General features: G+C 40.1%; 1 protein-coding gene across 11 annotated transcripts in view; it reads left to right on the top strand.

The window, feature by feature from the left end:
* fryb (furry homolog b (Drosophila)) overlaps window positions 1–15600 on the top strand; it is a 111629-nt gene that overhangs the window by 26949 nt on the left and 69080 nt on the right. For 10 of the 11 annotated variants that reach the window (XM_037546980.1, XM_037546981.1, XM_037546974.1 and 7 more), the window contains exons 2-3: window positions 10089–10279; window positions 14587–14640. In XM_037546980.1, the coding sequence (XP_037402877.1) occupies window positions 10163–10279; window positions 14587–14640 (171 nt within the window). In that variant the 5' untranslated portion in view covers window positions 10089–10162. Of the gene's footprint in view, window positions 1–4826; window positions 5205–10088; window positions 10280–14586; window positions 14641–15600 lie in introns of those variants that run through there. The other variant, XM_037546978.1, reaches the window with a different exon arrangement.

Here is a 15600-nt window from a genome sequence, read left to right as displayed (position 1 = left end):
TTCTCTGTATATTACGACTTTTTTTCTATATATTATGACTTTTTTCTCTGTATATTACGGCTTTTTTCTCTATATATTATGACTTTTTTCTCTATATATTATGACTTTTTTTCTCTGTATATTACGACTTTTTTTCTATATATTATGACTTTTTTCTCTGTATATTACGACTTTTTTCTCTGTATATTACGACTTTTTTCTCTATATATTACGACTTTTTTCTCTGTATATTACGACTTTTTTCTCTGTATATTACGACTTTTTTCTCTATATATTATGACTTTTTTCTCTATATATTATGACTTTTTTTCTCTGTATATTACGACTTTTTTTCTATATATTATGACTTTTTTCTCTGTATATTACGACTTTTTTCTCTGTATATTACGACTTTTTTCTCTATATATTACGACTTTTTTCTCTGTATATTACGACTTTTTTCTCTGTATATTACGACTTTTTTCTCTATATATTATGACTTTTTTCTCTAAATATTCAAACTTTTTTCTATATATGTTATGACTTCTTTCTCAAACGATTGGGACTTTTTTCTCGCTATATTACGACCTTTTCTCTCTAAATATTACAACTTGTTTCTCAATTGGTTGTGACTTTATTCTCAAAATATCATATCTCATGATTCTTTTTTTCTGAAAATATTATGACTTTATTCTGGAAGTCTATTATTTTTATTTTTATTTTTATTAGAAGTGGCCCTAAAACCCCGTTGTACATTTGATACCCCCTGTAATTAAAACGACACACTCACTACTCGCTGAGAGTAGTTTTGTTATCTACTCAGCAAATCCCAGCAAATCTCCCTTTCTCTCTCTTTCTCTCACCCACTTGGACATTCCAGCAAGACTGCTGATAGTGGAGAAGCAGAAAAACAAGCATTCACATGAAAACAGTCGTCGTGTACCGTGGTGCATCCATGGTGACAGTAGCCATGATTTCCAAGCGTTGACTCAGCCTTGCTTCGTTAATTAGAAGGGAATATTAGAGAGGCTGAAAATAGGCACAGTTGGTCAGAACTGGTCACATTTCACAGTTCATTTTGATTCAGACATCAAGGATGGAATCAAGACTACAGCTTTGATCTGTGATGCATGAATCATTCTGTTTCCCCCAGAAACAGCCTACAGTGTTTAATTGCCTACAGGTACAAACATGCACTGTGTTTATTGGCTAATGTATCATTATGGGAGTCCTTGCTCTCACTAACCTCGCCAGCTTACACACTGGCTGGGTGCAGTGATGATGTCATTGATGGTGCCGTCAGAGACTGCCAGATGCTTCCAACCTTTTTGCTCTCCTAAGCAAAGCTGGCCACCCTTATACACACCTTCCCATACACTGTAGGGGGATTCTGCAGATGATATCGCTGTTGTCAGAAAAAAAACTCTTATCTCTACTACAGTAACTTTACAGGAGAAGGAAAAAACATACTGCACTTATAATGTAAGTCAATGGCGTTTTACCAAGTCATTTTGGGTCGTTTGTTTTGGTCCGTTCATCGTGACGTTTACACACAATATAAAGAGCAACAGGCATTTTCAAATTATGTCAAAAACTGAAAAAGCGAGAACATTGCAGAGAGGAGGTTTCCTTCCGATATACAAAACTGTGGTTTTGGTTTGGTAGAACTTTTGCTCAGGTAATCTTTATTAAATGTGTACATTTGCAAAAACATTGCAATAATTTTTAAGAGGGGCAAAGTTGGAGGATACGCAGTGGACGGTGTAAACAAGCTCTGAGTGTTCTGCAGGTGTTTTGATGAGTAAAGATGATCATGTGATCCAACAAAATGTAAATCATTTTAACTCAATTTTGATTCAATCAGGTCAAACTTGGTACCATACTGTATAGCAGCGGTGGACGAAGTACACAAACCCTGTGCTTGAGTTAAAGTCGAGACCCCCAAGGTAAAATGTCACTCCAGTAAAAGTAGAAGTTCCTCCCTTTAGACGTCCACTTGAGTAAAAGTACTAAAGCATTTCCCTTCAAATGTACTTAAGTATAAAGTAAAAGTACTAAAAGAGTAATTCTGGCTCTGATGTCCTGTTATCATTTTTATAACCAGACTGGCTTCATGAACTCATTTCAGGTGAAAGTCCTCCAGCGTCTCTCTTGGTAAACCAGTCTTTTAATAGAACGTCATTAATTAGTGACGCTGACGTCTATTAAAATGATCAGAAGCACAAAACACTGAAGGTAAACAGTTTCCATCAGGGAGAACCGAGTGGCTCTGAAATCACTTTTTACACACAAGCAAAGTTTCAGGTTCAGATTTATTTACAACTTAGTTCCAAGTTTAAGTTGAATAAAAACTGGCTTTAAACTCAGGATCACAGATGAGCTCCTTTACTATGTTGATCTGTAGGCGTCTGTTCATAAACATAAACCAGCCCAAACTCATTTACTATAAAATGAAATGGTGTTTGTAGAAATTCAGAAAAAAGCCGCGTCAGTCTCGACTGCATATGTGGACATATTTCTATATTGAGCTCTATTTACACAAAGTTAGGTTAGTTCATCATTTATGTTGAACAGACTCTCCCAAAGTTTTACGCTGCTGCGCTGACGTTGAACCGCGTGCTGCACTGGGTCGGTATGACCAACAGGTCAAAACCAGCTCTAAACAAAGTGACCGCTGGGCCCTGATTGGTGCTCTGGCTTTGCGCTTCTTTCGTTTTGACATGTGACGTTTTTATACACACAGAAACCAAAAGGAACGACAGATTTCTCAAAATGTAGGAGGAAAAAGTCGGATATTAGACTCTGAAATGTAGTGGAGTGAAAGGAAAAAGTCCAGAACGGAGAAACTTCAGTACAGATACACCAAAAATACTAAAGTACAGAAACTAATTACATTTACTCAGATACTCAGTTACTGTCCACCCCTGCTGTATAGTAATAAGATATTTTTAAATAGTTTAAGGTGGTGCTGTAGTAAAGAGTAACTGCAAAACCCGATACAGAAACACACATTTGTCAGGTCAGCACTTACAGTAGTTCAGGTTTGAGATCCTAGATCAGTCACTAGATGTTCTTTCCCCTCTTTTCACTGAATTTTTGCTCGTCCTTTTTGACAGGCGTGAATAGTAAGAAAACAAAAGGCAATTTTACAGCGCCAGCCACAGTGTAATCAGCTCACTTCATTCCTGTGTCAGTTAGGAATCATGACATGCCTGTGTGTGGGTTTGTGTTCACCACGCTCAGCAGGAAGAGAAAGCCAGATACAGCCTGTCAGAGAGGAATGAGTGGAAGACGAGAGGAAAGGGAGAGAGAGGAGAAGAAAATGAATTGAGCTGAGAGTCAAGAATTCTGCTGATGAAGTCGGGTGGTAAATAACGGCACGTGGTGGAGCAATTCAGAGTGTGTACTGTACACCCTGCTGACTCATGGCTAGTGCTTCTTGCTGAGTCATGTGGGGCGGTGGGGGGGGGGTCTTCTGTGGGCTGTAGCTGGTTTGCTCACAGCTGAGAGCAGAGCCTTCTGCACAAGCCTCGCTCAACCTCATGGAAATAGCACACCAATCTTTGTCTTTATATAACATTGTAAGTGGACAGGCAAAGCACCTGAGCTGCACACTGCATCCCTTCTCATAGTTTTCACCTTCACTGACCCATGACTTTTCTTTATATTGTGTATATACACTCATCAGGCGTAACGTTCTGACCACCTCCTTGTTTCTACGCTCGTTGTCCAGTTCATCAGCTCCACTGACCGTATAGCTGCACTCTGTAGTTCTACAGTTACAGACTGTAGTCCATCTGTTTCTCTGATACTCTGTTACCCTGTTCTTCAGTGGTCAGGACCCCCATGGACCCTCACAGAGCAGGTACTGTTTGGGTGGGTCATTCTCGTTCGTTGGTACGAATACCAACTTTTTCACCAGGAAAAACTCATGTAAGGTTCACCACTGGACCTTAAAACCACTGTAAGAAGCTTCACAGACCGGCTGGAACAAAACAACATCAATACTGATCTGGACAAACTGACCAAACTGAGCTGAACCTGATATTGGCTCAGTTTTATGGCTCAGTCTGATTCGGTCCGACTCTGAAGATCAGACACGTCTGGCGAATGGTGTTGGGTTCATTTCTGGCTGATTCCAGGTTGTTCAGCTGTTCTTCTGTCACAGCTGCCGACTGAAAAGCTGCTCAGTGGAGACGACAGTTTGGGAATTTAGTGTAAGGAGCTGGAGAACGAACTGCCGGCTGAGCAGCGAGTGGGCGGAGCTCGTTACTCTGACGTAGCAACAAACTGCTCGTTAAGGAGCTATAATTAGGAGGAAGGAGCTGAACATTAAAACATATTAAAGCCGCGTTCACGGCCAGTTTATTCATTTCTTACTGTATTTATTTAACTGCTGTATTAAAGCAGTAGAGCACTCGAGGAGGGAGTTATCACCAATAACATCACGGCTGGGATGATCTACGGCCACCAGATCACAGCCGGGATGGTATTTCAGGATTACACACTCCCTCTGTGTTCTACTGCTTAAATAATACATACAACCTTATAGACATGATAATTATAGATGGTACCTGTATATCTTTCTTGTAGAAATTGAATTGGGTTGTGCTCATTCGGTCTAACATTGCATTGTGTGTGCATGTATGTATGTTTACAGTAAAAAGAGTGTGTAAATATGCTTGTGCTAGAAGACTGTGGATGTATTTGGTGTGTGTGTGTGTGTGTGTGTGTGTGTGTGTGTGTGAGGGCTGAGGTTAAATATAGCCCCGTGTTGGCCCTCCCTCCTCTCTCTTTGGGCTTTGCTGAAATTCCAGCCTGACCTTCTCCTCAGAGAGGGCTCGCCACTATCACACGGCTGTGAGGAACCACAGAAGAAGGCTGCGTGTTACCTTCAGCGCACATTAACCCACAAGCACAAGAAGACAAGGGTCCTTCTCTTTCGCTTCCCACACCATTGCTCTTGACCTGGGCCGCCAGTCCGGAGCAGGCTCCCAGACGAAGACAGCATGGACAGCACGGAGTGTTTGGAGAACGGGGAGGATATGGAGCTTATAGGCTAATTTGTACAGGATTACTGGAACAGACCTGTTTACGGTGCGGAGATGATACGGACCTAGCGGTTTAGCTTGTGTGGGATTATTGGAACAGGCCCATTCCCAGTATGGAGGTGACACCAGTGCGCTGGAGCCGGGCGAGCGTCATCAGCTTCATCAAGGGTCTGGGTAGGTGCTGCTGACCATACAGTACAGACGGGACAGTGTGTTGCAGGCTATAGCTGAAGGAACCTCGTAAGGAACTGTGTGTGTGTGTGTGTGTGTGTGTGTGTGTGTGTGTGTGTGTGTGTGTGTGTGTGTGTGGGTGTGTGTGCACATATTGGCAACATTGAGGGAAGTTGCTTATGGGTGGGGGGGCTGGTGGTGAGTGTTGTTTTTGTAGCCTATCTTGAGGGAGGATGCATTCTGAAGATTCCTTGTTGCACGGCCCAGACGGGTGAAGCAGGCAAGACATTTCACAATTCTTCCCCAGCTGCACCCTGCAGTGTAGCCCTCCCTCTGTCTGCTTTCCACGGCCCTCTGGCCTGTCATACTTGCTCAGTCAAGCATGTGAAGAACAAAATTTACAGTTAACCCTAAAAAACTTAAAGTAAGAATATATATATATATATGTGTGTGTGTGTGTGTGTGTGTGTGTGTGTGTGTACATATATATGTATGCTTACTTTATGTATACTGTTTTTTATTATATTGTTTTAAAAAACTTTTTTTCTGTTTTTCTGTATTTTTTTATTTTTATATTTTTATATTTCTAGATTCGCCTCGTAGCTCTAGTGCAATATATTTATTTATTACTTTATTATTTGTTTTATTATGTTATTATCTAAAAAACGTATTTTTTCTGTTTTTCTGTATTTTTTTATTTTAATATTTTTATATTTCTAGATTCGCCTCGTAGCTCTAGTGCAATATATTTATTTATTACTTTATTATTTGTTTTATTATGTTATTATCTAAAAAAACTTTTTTTCTATGTTTCTGTATTTTTTTATTTTAATATTTTTATATTTCTAGATTCGCCTCGTAGCTCTAGTGCAATATATTTATTTATTACTTTATTATTTGTTTTATTATGTTATTATCTAAAAAAACTTTTTTTCTATGTTTCTGTATTTTTTTATTTTAATATTTTTATATTTCTAGATTCGCCTCGTAGCTCTAGTGCAATATATTTATTTATTACTTTATTATTTGTTTTATTATGTTATTATCTAAAAAACTTATTTTTTCTGTTTTTCTGTATTTTTTTTATTTTAATATTTTTATATTTCTAGATTCGCCTCGTAGCTCTAGTGCAATATATTTATTTATTACTTTATTATTTGTTTTATTATGTTATTATCTAAAAAAAACTTTTTTTCTGTTTTTCTGTATTTTTCTATTATGTTAATAGTCTCGTAGCTCCAGTGCAAAACTAAAAGAAATTTCAGATGCCCAGCATGTCTCAGCCGAGGACTTAAAGCTTTTAGGTGCCTAAAACTTGCACAGAGCTGTATTTTTGCTTTATAAATGAGCTTGTTTTACTTCACAGTGACACTTTTTAAATCCTAAATTACTGAAGACCGGTCCTCTCTTCTTAGCATATTGAGGTGATCGTCATTCCAGTTGAAGACCTTCTGCTGCCACAACATTGACCTGAGCAGGTTGAGGTCCAGCAGTCATGGTCATTCAACCCCATTAGCAGCACTTGAGTTGAAACCTGCTTGAAGCCCCAAAACTGCTGCTCCTGCTATTGTATTGTAAAGATGAACCTTAAACAAAAGAGGGGAGGAACAGCTGCGTTAGACGTCCCAGAAAGATGGGTAACTGTGCTCATTTTGCTGGGTTTACGGAAAAATATTCATTAATTAGCAAATATTGGCATTAATTATATATGCTTCGTAAGAAGAACTCTCTTGACTCTTGATCAGAAATTCTTTTAACGATTGAAATGGCTTACAGCAAAGGGAACCTATTACGCTAAGCCGGTTTTCACCTTTCCCTTAATAGAGAGGTCACTAACAGGCAGACCGTGGTCTGAGTCTGGACCCGGACGCTGTCTTATGTGGTCCTGGACCTATAACCGATAAGCTATGGAGAATTATTTAATTTCGATGGGGTGGTCCTGTTTTAATCAGCGTAGCTTTTCCAGCCTTTTACGGTGGCTTTAGCGACCCGGGAGACTCACAGACCAATCACATGCACTGTAAATATCACACATGACGCTACTCGGCCAATCAGATCTGTGCATTACGATGAGCTCTGAGACTCGAGTGAGTGACGCCACACAGGGGAGGGACGAGGAGAGAAACAGCAGTCAGAGAAGAAAGTGAGTCAGAGGGAAGTTATTCCACATGACGTGATCTAAAAAGAGGAAACTGATAGTAAATGTTGGTGAAATCTGACCGAACTGGACTTTATTTGATCTGATATTCAGTAAATGTTGTTGAAATCTGACCGAACTGGACTTTATTTGATCTGATGTTCAGTAAATGTTGGTGAAATCTGACCGAACTGGACTTTATTTGATCTGATATTCAGTAAATGTTGTTGAAATCTGACCGAACTGGACTTTATTTGATCTGATATTCAGTAAATGTTGTTGAAATCTGACCGAACTGGACTTTATTTGATCTGATGTTCAGTAAATGTTGTTGAAATCTGACCGAACTGGACTTTATTTGATCTGATATTCAGTAAATGTTGTTGAAATCTGACCGAACTGGACTTTATTTGATCTGATGTTCAGTAAATGTTGTTGAAATCTGACCGAACTGGACTTTATTTGATCTGATATTCAGTAAATGTTGTTGAAATCTGACCGAACTGGACTTTATTTGATCTGATGTTCAGTAAATGTTGTTGAAATCTGACCGAACTGGACTTTATTTGATCTGATGTTCAGTAAATGTTGTTGAAATCTGACCGAACTGGACTTTATTTGATCTGATATTCAGTAAATGTTGTTGAAATCTGACCGAACTGGACTTTATTTGATCTGATGTTCAGTAAATGTTGTTGAAATCTGAACGAACTGGAGTTTATTTGATCTGATGTTCAGTAAATGTTGTTGAAATCTGACCGAACTGGACTTTATTTGATCTGATGTTCAGTAAATGTTGTTGAAATCTGACTGAACTGGACTTTATTTGATCTGATATTCAGTAAATGTTGTTGAAATCTGACCAAACTGGACTTTATTTGATCTGATGTTCAGTAAATGTTGTTGAAATCTGACTGAACTGGACTTTATTTGATCTGACGTTCAGTAAATGTTGTTGAAATCTGACCAAACTGGACTTTATTTGATCTGATGTTCAGTAAATGTTGGTGAAATCTGACCGAACTGGACTTTATTTGACCTGATGTTCAGTAAATGTTGTTGAAATCTGACCGAACTGGACTTTATTTGATCTGATATTCAGTAAATGTTGTTGAAATCTGACCGAACTGGACTTTATTTGATCTGATGTTCAGTAAATGTTGGTGAAATCTGACCGAACTGGACTTTATTTGATCTGATATTCAGCTGTCGACTGTATAAGATGCTGATATTCCTACTAGGCTACTGAATCAGTGCCATATACTGGTCCTGCCATATTCCAGCCCTTTTCTTTGTTATTGGATGATGTAATCTCGTAACACGGTCCTTATTCCCCGCCTACTGAGGTGTTTGGCACGCCCTCTTACGAGAGAGCTACAACGTAAAAACGTAACCACTCTGAAACGTCCTGCGTCTGCCTCGGTGGATCAGGTGTACCAGCTTGTTCTACCTGACTTTCAGGATCGAAACTGGCGGTTAACTAGTTAGAACAGGGTGGGTGAGCTGATTAATCAGGGCACACTAGACTCATTAGGGGTGGAGCTTAAAGTCTCAGGAGCTCACAATTTTTTTTCTATTGAAAGTCGACCCGTTTTTCCCCAAATCTGGGCTCTAAACTATAAACAGACGGCGTCTCTTCAGTGATCTGCTCTGGAAACATCACTTTTAGAGAACAACACAAAGAGCGGCGCAGATTTTTGGATTTCAGCAGTAAATTGTAAGCGTGTAGTGATGTGTGGAGATCATAAAACACACGTTCTGTTCATTTGAGGAGCTTTTACAAAATAAATAAATAAATAAATACATTTATTTCATGCAAGTTACTGAATAATTTGCTTTATGATTTGGTCATGAACATTAAGATGGAAAAAACAAAATATATCCTGGATAATAAGAGGTTTTTAATGAATGTATATAAGGGTCCATATACATATTTCACTAGTCTCTTAGGACTGCCCTCCTTTGGCTGCAATGTGTTTCATTTTCATAGAATCTCTATCATCATAACCACTGCCCTGTATTCTTAATCCAGTGTAAATACGTCCTAAACGATGGCATTTATCACACTCATCTACAAGCGCAAAAAAAGAGATGGCAAAAATGAGATATTGGGATACTTGACCTACGATCTACTACAGCACCACACGAATTACTGCAGTCTAGAACATCGTGGTTGCTTGAGTCTCTGTTTTTCCATTTGGAGAATGTTCGGATTTGATCTGTGTCTTATGACGTGAGAGGTGGCCGAGATCTATTCTAAGAGTCTCACATGTCAGGAGTCTCTGCAGCCACATGAGCGGGGCTCCCTCGACTGTAACCTTCCAGCCACCTCACCCTTTCTCTCACCCGCCCCTCTGCCCAGTACCCGAGTGGTGACACGGTCATCCCTAAAATGAAAACACCAGCTGTTCTCTGTGCTTATGAGGCCATATAAACTGCTTGCGTTCAAGAATAGATCACTTGCATTTTATCTTTTTGAACTGGTAGCAAAGAATCTTGTTCAAAGTAACCAACAAAGGATTTGCTCAGTCACATATACAGCACTGATGCTTCTCTGTCACAGCAGTGATTTGGTCTGCCAGTATGACCTGCATGAACTCATTAAATCTCAGAACTCAGAACTTTTAAAGCGCAAAAAGTTTCTCATTTCTTTTTGCATTGTGGTGTTTTGTCATATATGCATAAAAAAATGTATCTTTCCTCTTTCTCACTTTAGTTTGTGTGTTTTTTGTGCATTTTTATGTTTCCAGCGTCCCCCGTAGGAAAGCCCCCTCTCCCCCCAGTGAGCATCGGTCAGGGCGAGAGGAAAGGTCCGGTCGCCATCATGCCGGTCACTGTGGACCCCGAAAGCAAACCGGGCGAGTACGTCCTCAAAAGCCTTTTTGCCAACTTCACCACGCTGTCTGAACGCAAGATACGCATCATCATGGCGGAGCCACTGGTAAGAAACACTACCAGATCAATTATTGTCTGACAATGACATGCCGATCATTATCAATTCCAGCAATCAACAGTACTGCTTTCATTATTATGCGCATATCTTACAGTTTTGCATTCGGCATGCCTGTTTCTTGTATTAAAGCTGTGTGAAGGACCTGCCCGTTGGAGAGAAACTGGTTATTGCAGATGTGCAGGCAGATTCACTCGAAAGAGGCCCCGAATATTCTGTCATAACTCTCTTTAGGATGAAGCAACCTGAACCATAAAAATGTTGAGTAAGAGCTCCCAGTCACCTGTGCTAGGCGTCTCAGGGGTTTCGTAGGCGATTGTTGCAGACGTTGCTGCGTGTCATCGATTGTGTCCTGCGACATTTTCGGACAGCCTCCGCCATGAGAAGGGATCAATGATCCCGCCGTCTCCAGTTTCTGTTCCATCTTCTGAATAGCACTCTTTAAGGGTTCGTCATGAACACCATATTTCTTCCTAAATTCACTCTGACATCGCTTAAACCAGTTGGTGACCCAGTAGGTTTGCACACGAAGACACGCTGCACCACGAAGACGTGCTGCTCGATACGGAGGTATGTACCCAGAAGTTGCAAACCGAGGCAGAGGCATCCCGGCTTGTTCGGAGCTCCATATACTGAGGAGCACATTGCACGTTCAGATTACTTCGTCCTGGAGAGAGTTATTACAGAATATTCGGGGCCTCTTTCGATTGAATCTCCCTGTACAATGCTGTGAAAAGTGCACAAATTTGGGTTTTGGTGCACTGCTTGGATTAGCATGGAATTCCATCAGCATTTCCTGATTTATTTTAATAAAAGATTGATCAGCCAAACTATGTACTGAATGGTAAATGTAAATATTGGGCTTCCTTGAGGTTCGGAAGCAGATAAACTAACATACTGACAGATAAAATCACAGTGTGTTGTTTATTTGTATGAATTATAATGTTAGTGTTAAGATAAAATCCTTGCTAGCTGGACTTTTGCACGTCTGTTCACTGTCTGTGTTAAATTATTTTAATGCAGATTCAATGTTGCCATGTGTTTAAGAAATATCAGCAATCAAGATTTATGCTGAAGTCAACTATGTTGACTTCTAGAAGCCTTAAAAATCACCATGATAGCAAAGTGTGGCGGCAACCCACCGGAACAAGCAGAGAAATTCTGTTGTAAACGTTCCACATTTGTGTTTCGTAAGTAGAAGAGAAGATATTTTGATTAAAATAATAATAGAAAACAATCATGCATACAGTCTTAGTCTTGTTTTGTAGAAAGCAAAAAATAACCCTTCATATTTCTGCCATGTGTTTGTCATTAGATGACAGTAAAGACTTGAGCCTGTCTATGCAGTGTGAATTGAGCCTAGTGTGTATGTAACGTTACTGTATGGACAGTTCTGTGTGAAAGTCTGAGGCACCCAAGACACGTTTTCAAAATCTATTTATTTGTGTAGTTTGTGTTTATTTGCTGAGAAAAGTGTTAATATTAGAATAAACAAAATTTAGAGAATTTTAATTAAATGATTTTATATATATATATATATATATATATATATACTAACGTTACATACACACTACGCTCAATTCACACTGCATAGACAGGCTCAAGTCTATATATATATATATATATGTATATATATATATATATATATATATATATATATATATATATATATATGAGTAATAAACAGTGATGTTCTGGATGTTGTGTTTGTTTGTTTCCCCATCTCCAAGTCTCTCCTCGAGGAAGCCCAGCATTATATGTAGTTAAAAAGCAGCTCCTGGTTTGACCAATCAGTGCTCAGTAAATTGAGCTCATGATGTAATTGATGATATTAACGAGTCTCTGTGGCGGCTGTGAAGGTGTCCAGGAAAAATATGGACCCGAGAAATTCTTGTTACTTTTAATTGTTTTTCTGTTTATTTGAATTATGAATACGACTTTATTCTAATGTATATTGTGATAAACTCACTGCTGAGGTCAACTGGTTAAACATTTGCTTAGATGTCTAAAACTTTCACACAGTGCTGTAACTGTAATCATGTAATTGTGTACTCATATAGCTGTAATTACCTATAAGTTGTACAGCAGAGCAGCAGTAATAACTTTTGTTTTCTAAGGGTGAAAGAAGTTAGACTTTCTTGGCTTGTTTGTGTTTTGTATTGTGTAGTCTGGACGAACAGGTAGTACATGTCATTGCTCAACACAGATAGGAAGGCTTGTCAGCTCTGGCATCCTGCACAGTGGCCCAGAATCCTTGAACTAGCTCCGCTCGCGTGCCCCAGCCCATTATAAGGAAGACGTGTGTCTGGCATCAGGTTTCTTTTATGATCTCTTCCTTTTTGGCATGCATGCACGTTCTCGTAGCCAGGCGCAATGGCATATTCCTGAGAACCGTGTGCAAGAACATAGAACAGCAGAATGGATGTGCCGGTGAATAAGGCAGGTGGATGCGAGAGCACTTCTCATATTTTATTGAAAAAGAGACAAAATACTGTGACACATAGAAATTGGCTGCTGCCAGGTGAGGTGAGTGCTCTGCAGCACTGTCCTGTGAAGGCTCCTCGTTTATACAGGGTGATTCAAAAAGATTCATCCGATTCCAAAATGATTTCAATTGTAAATCGTTACAGATCAGTGCAGTGAGCTGTAAACGGTGTAAATGAGCATAAAGTTTATTATGTAATTGTACAAGGTCTCAGTCTGAACCTCCTCCAGCTGCACAGACGACATCAACAGTCCATAGTCAAACTCATCCCAGACTGGATTGTCTGTCGCTGCACTCACGGCTCTTTCAGTGGGATTTCGGGGATCATCCAGTGCTGTGGAACCAACGCCGAACGCTCTGAGCTGCTGGAGCTTCACTGGCGTTGAATATCCCACCGCACAGTAATGGATTCACTCTTATTGACGTGGAGAACGCAGAACGCTCTGCTCAGGGGTCTCAGTTCCTCTCAGACTGAAGGAGCCAGTCAGAACCTCTATGACCCCCTCTTACAACTGGATTGTGATTGGTTCCTAGACGCCTCACGGCTGTAAACATATGGGGCTTTGAAATCGGATGAATCTTTTTGAATCACCCTGTATTATGTAATGCGAAACTGAACTGTCTTCCTAAAACCTTCTTATCACATCACTAGTAAGGAGTCAGTGTGTGAAATGTGTTGGTGGTGATGTTCAGTTTCTCTTGAAATTCTTTGGGTCAGACACGTGCAAAGGGTTATGGTCAGTAGAAGATAAAGTGAAGGATACTCTGGAAGTGTTTTGGACAGTCAGCTCCTAGAAGTTCCTGGAAACTATTAACAGACCCATTAAGATGTCGCTCCAGTGCTACTGCTGCTGTGCTTGGACCGTGATGAATTGCCTCTCCATAGTTAAGGCACAGGTCTGGGGTAAAGTGCACGGGAACAGGCCTTTATCCGTGGATTCACATGGTTTAGTTTAGTGGTATGGCGCCTGCATTGATTCTGCTGTTCTGCCTCTTTGTTTCTTTCTTTGTCATCTTTTTTGGCTTGTTATTTCATCGCGATGTAGTAAATGTTAAGGCTCGGCTGATATGAAACATTTGTCACTGAAACAGATTTTTGGAAGTTAAAAAACTGATGACTGATAATATTGGCGATATGATTTACCCAAATGACTCCAGCAGTGTCAGACAAGGCCTTACTTACTGATATGATTGTCACTTGTCACCTGTCAAATTTCTTAAACTGATATAAACAGTGAAAACTTGTAAATGTACCAAAGATAATAAAGTGCTTTCATAACTTGCAGCAATAAAGTTGCGACTAGACAGTAGGACCATGTCTTTGTCATGTATGTCAAGCATGTTACAGGAAGTGTCAGGTCTCTTGAGGCTTAATGCTTGACACAGTGTGTGTGTGTGTGTGTGTGTGTGTGTGTTGTGTGACACAGGGTTAATGACTCACTTTGACCCTGGCTCTGCCACTTAGCCCCATTCTCTACAGGCTCAGCCCTGGGCCTGGTCTGTATTTTGCACCACGTAGATAACAAACCTCATTCATTTCACACTCTAACAGACTAGAGTTTGTTCTTGTTCTCCTTTTAGACCAGGCATGAGAACTCCTGGAAGCCAGCATCTCCTGCCCTGTTCCCTTTATGACTTATGTTTTTATGTGAGATAAACAAATTTGATAGGCATCTCAGTTTCATGTCTGTGTGGTAGAGACATGTCAGGTTTAGGTAGCTTTTAAAAGGAAAGTACAAACAGTGTAAACTCTTTGTTCTGCTTGCATATTGGGGCCTGTGATTCTCATCAAATGTCTCACTTCTTTCTACAGGAAAAGCCACTCTCTAAATCTCTACAGAGGGGGGAGGACCATCAGTTTGATCAGGTATATCTGTATTTGTGAATCTGACTACTCTGTCCACTCTGTTAGACATTCCTACCTTGTCGGTCCACCTTGTAGATGTAAAGCCAGAGACGACAGCTCATCTGCTGCTGCACAGTTTGTGTTGGTCATCCTCTAGTCCTTCATCAGTGGTCACAGGACGCTGCCCACAGGACGCTGTCGGCTGGATATTATTGGTTGGTGGACTGTTCTCAGTCCAGCAGTGACAATAAGGTGTTTAAGAACTCCAGCAGCGCTGCTGTGTCTGATCCACTCAGACCGGCATAACACATTCTAACACACCACCACCACATCACTGTCACTGCAGTGCTGAGAATGACCCACCACCCAAACAGTACCTGCTCTGTGAGGGTCCATGGGGGTCCTGACCACTGAAGAACAGGGTAACAGAGTATCAGAGAAACAGATGGACTACAGTCTGTAACTGTAGAACTACAGAGTGCAGCTATACAGTAAGTGGAGCTGATAAAGTGGACAGTGAGAGTAGAAACAAGGAGGTGGTTATACTGTTTTGCCTGTTCGGTGGACATTTGCATAGCCAAAATTGTAGATTGTGTTACAAACAAAATAAAAACACCATTTATAAAGCATGTTTAATTAGATGGCAGAAATAGCCACTTTTAGACAAGGAATGGAAGGTTAAAGGCATTTTTGTCACTGTTCCACAACAATTATGTCCCAGTATGACGTGACAAGAGCATGAAAAAATTCATAATGGAGATGTCCTCTGATGATTGGGAATAGAAACAGCTGGAGTTAAGCTTCAGAGATGTGATAGGTCATATTATAACTGTCAGTGTCATCCCAAATATCCACATCCTTCTCATCTGGATGAGACCCTATGAAGGGAGGCGGCGAATGAGAAAGGATAAATGATTTAATCTGCTACTTCCAAAAATCCCTGCTTTCTTCTTCTCAGTCTGTCAGTACTAAGAATAGCTT

The sequence above is a fragment of the Pygocentrus nattereri genome, chromosome 18 (assembly GCF_015220715.1).
Source record: "Pygocentrus nattereri isolate fPygNat1 chromosome 18, fPygNat1.pri, whole genome shotgun sequence".
In the NCBI taxonomy this organism is placed as follows: domain Eukaryota; kingdom Metazoa; phylum Chordata; class Actinopteri; order Characiformes; family Serrasalmidae; genus Pygocentrus; species Pygocentrus nattereri.
This window is presented reverse-complemented; position numbering and strand designations above follow the sequence as displayed.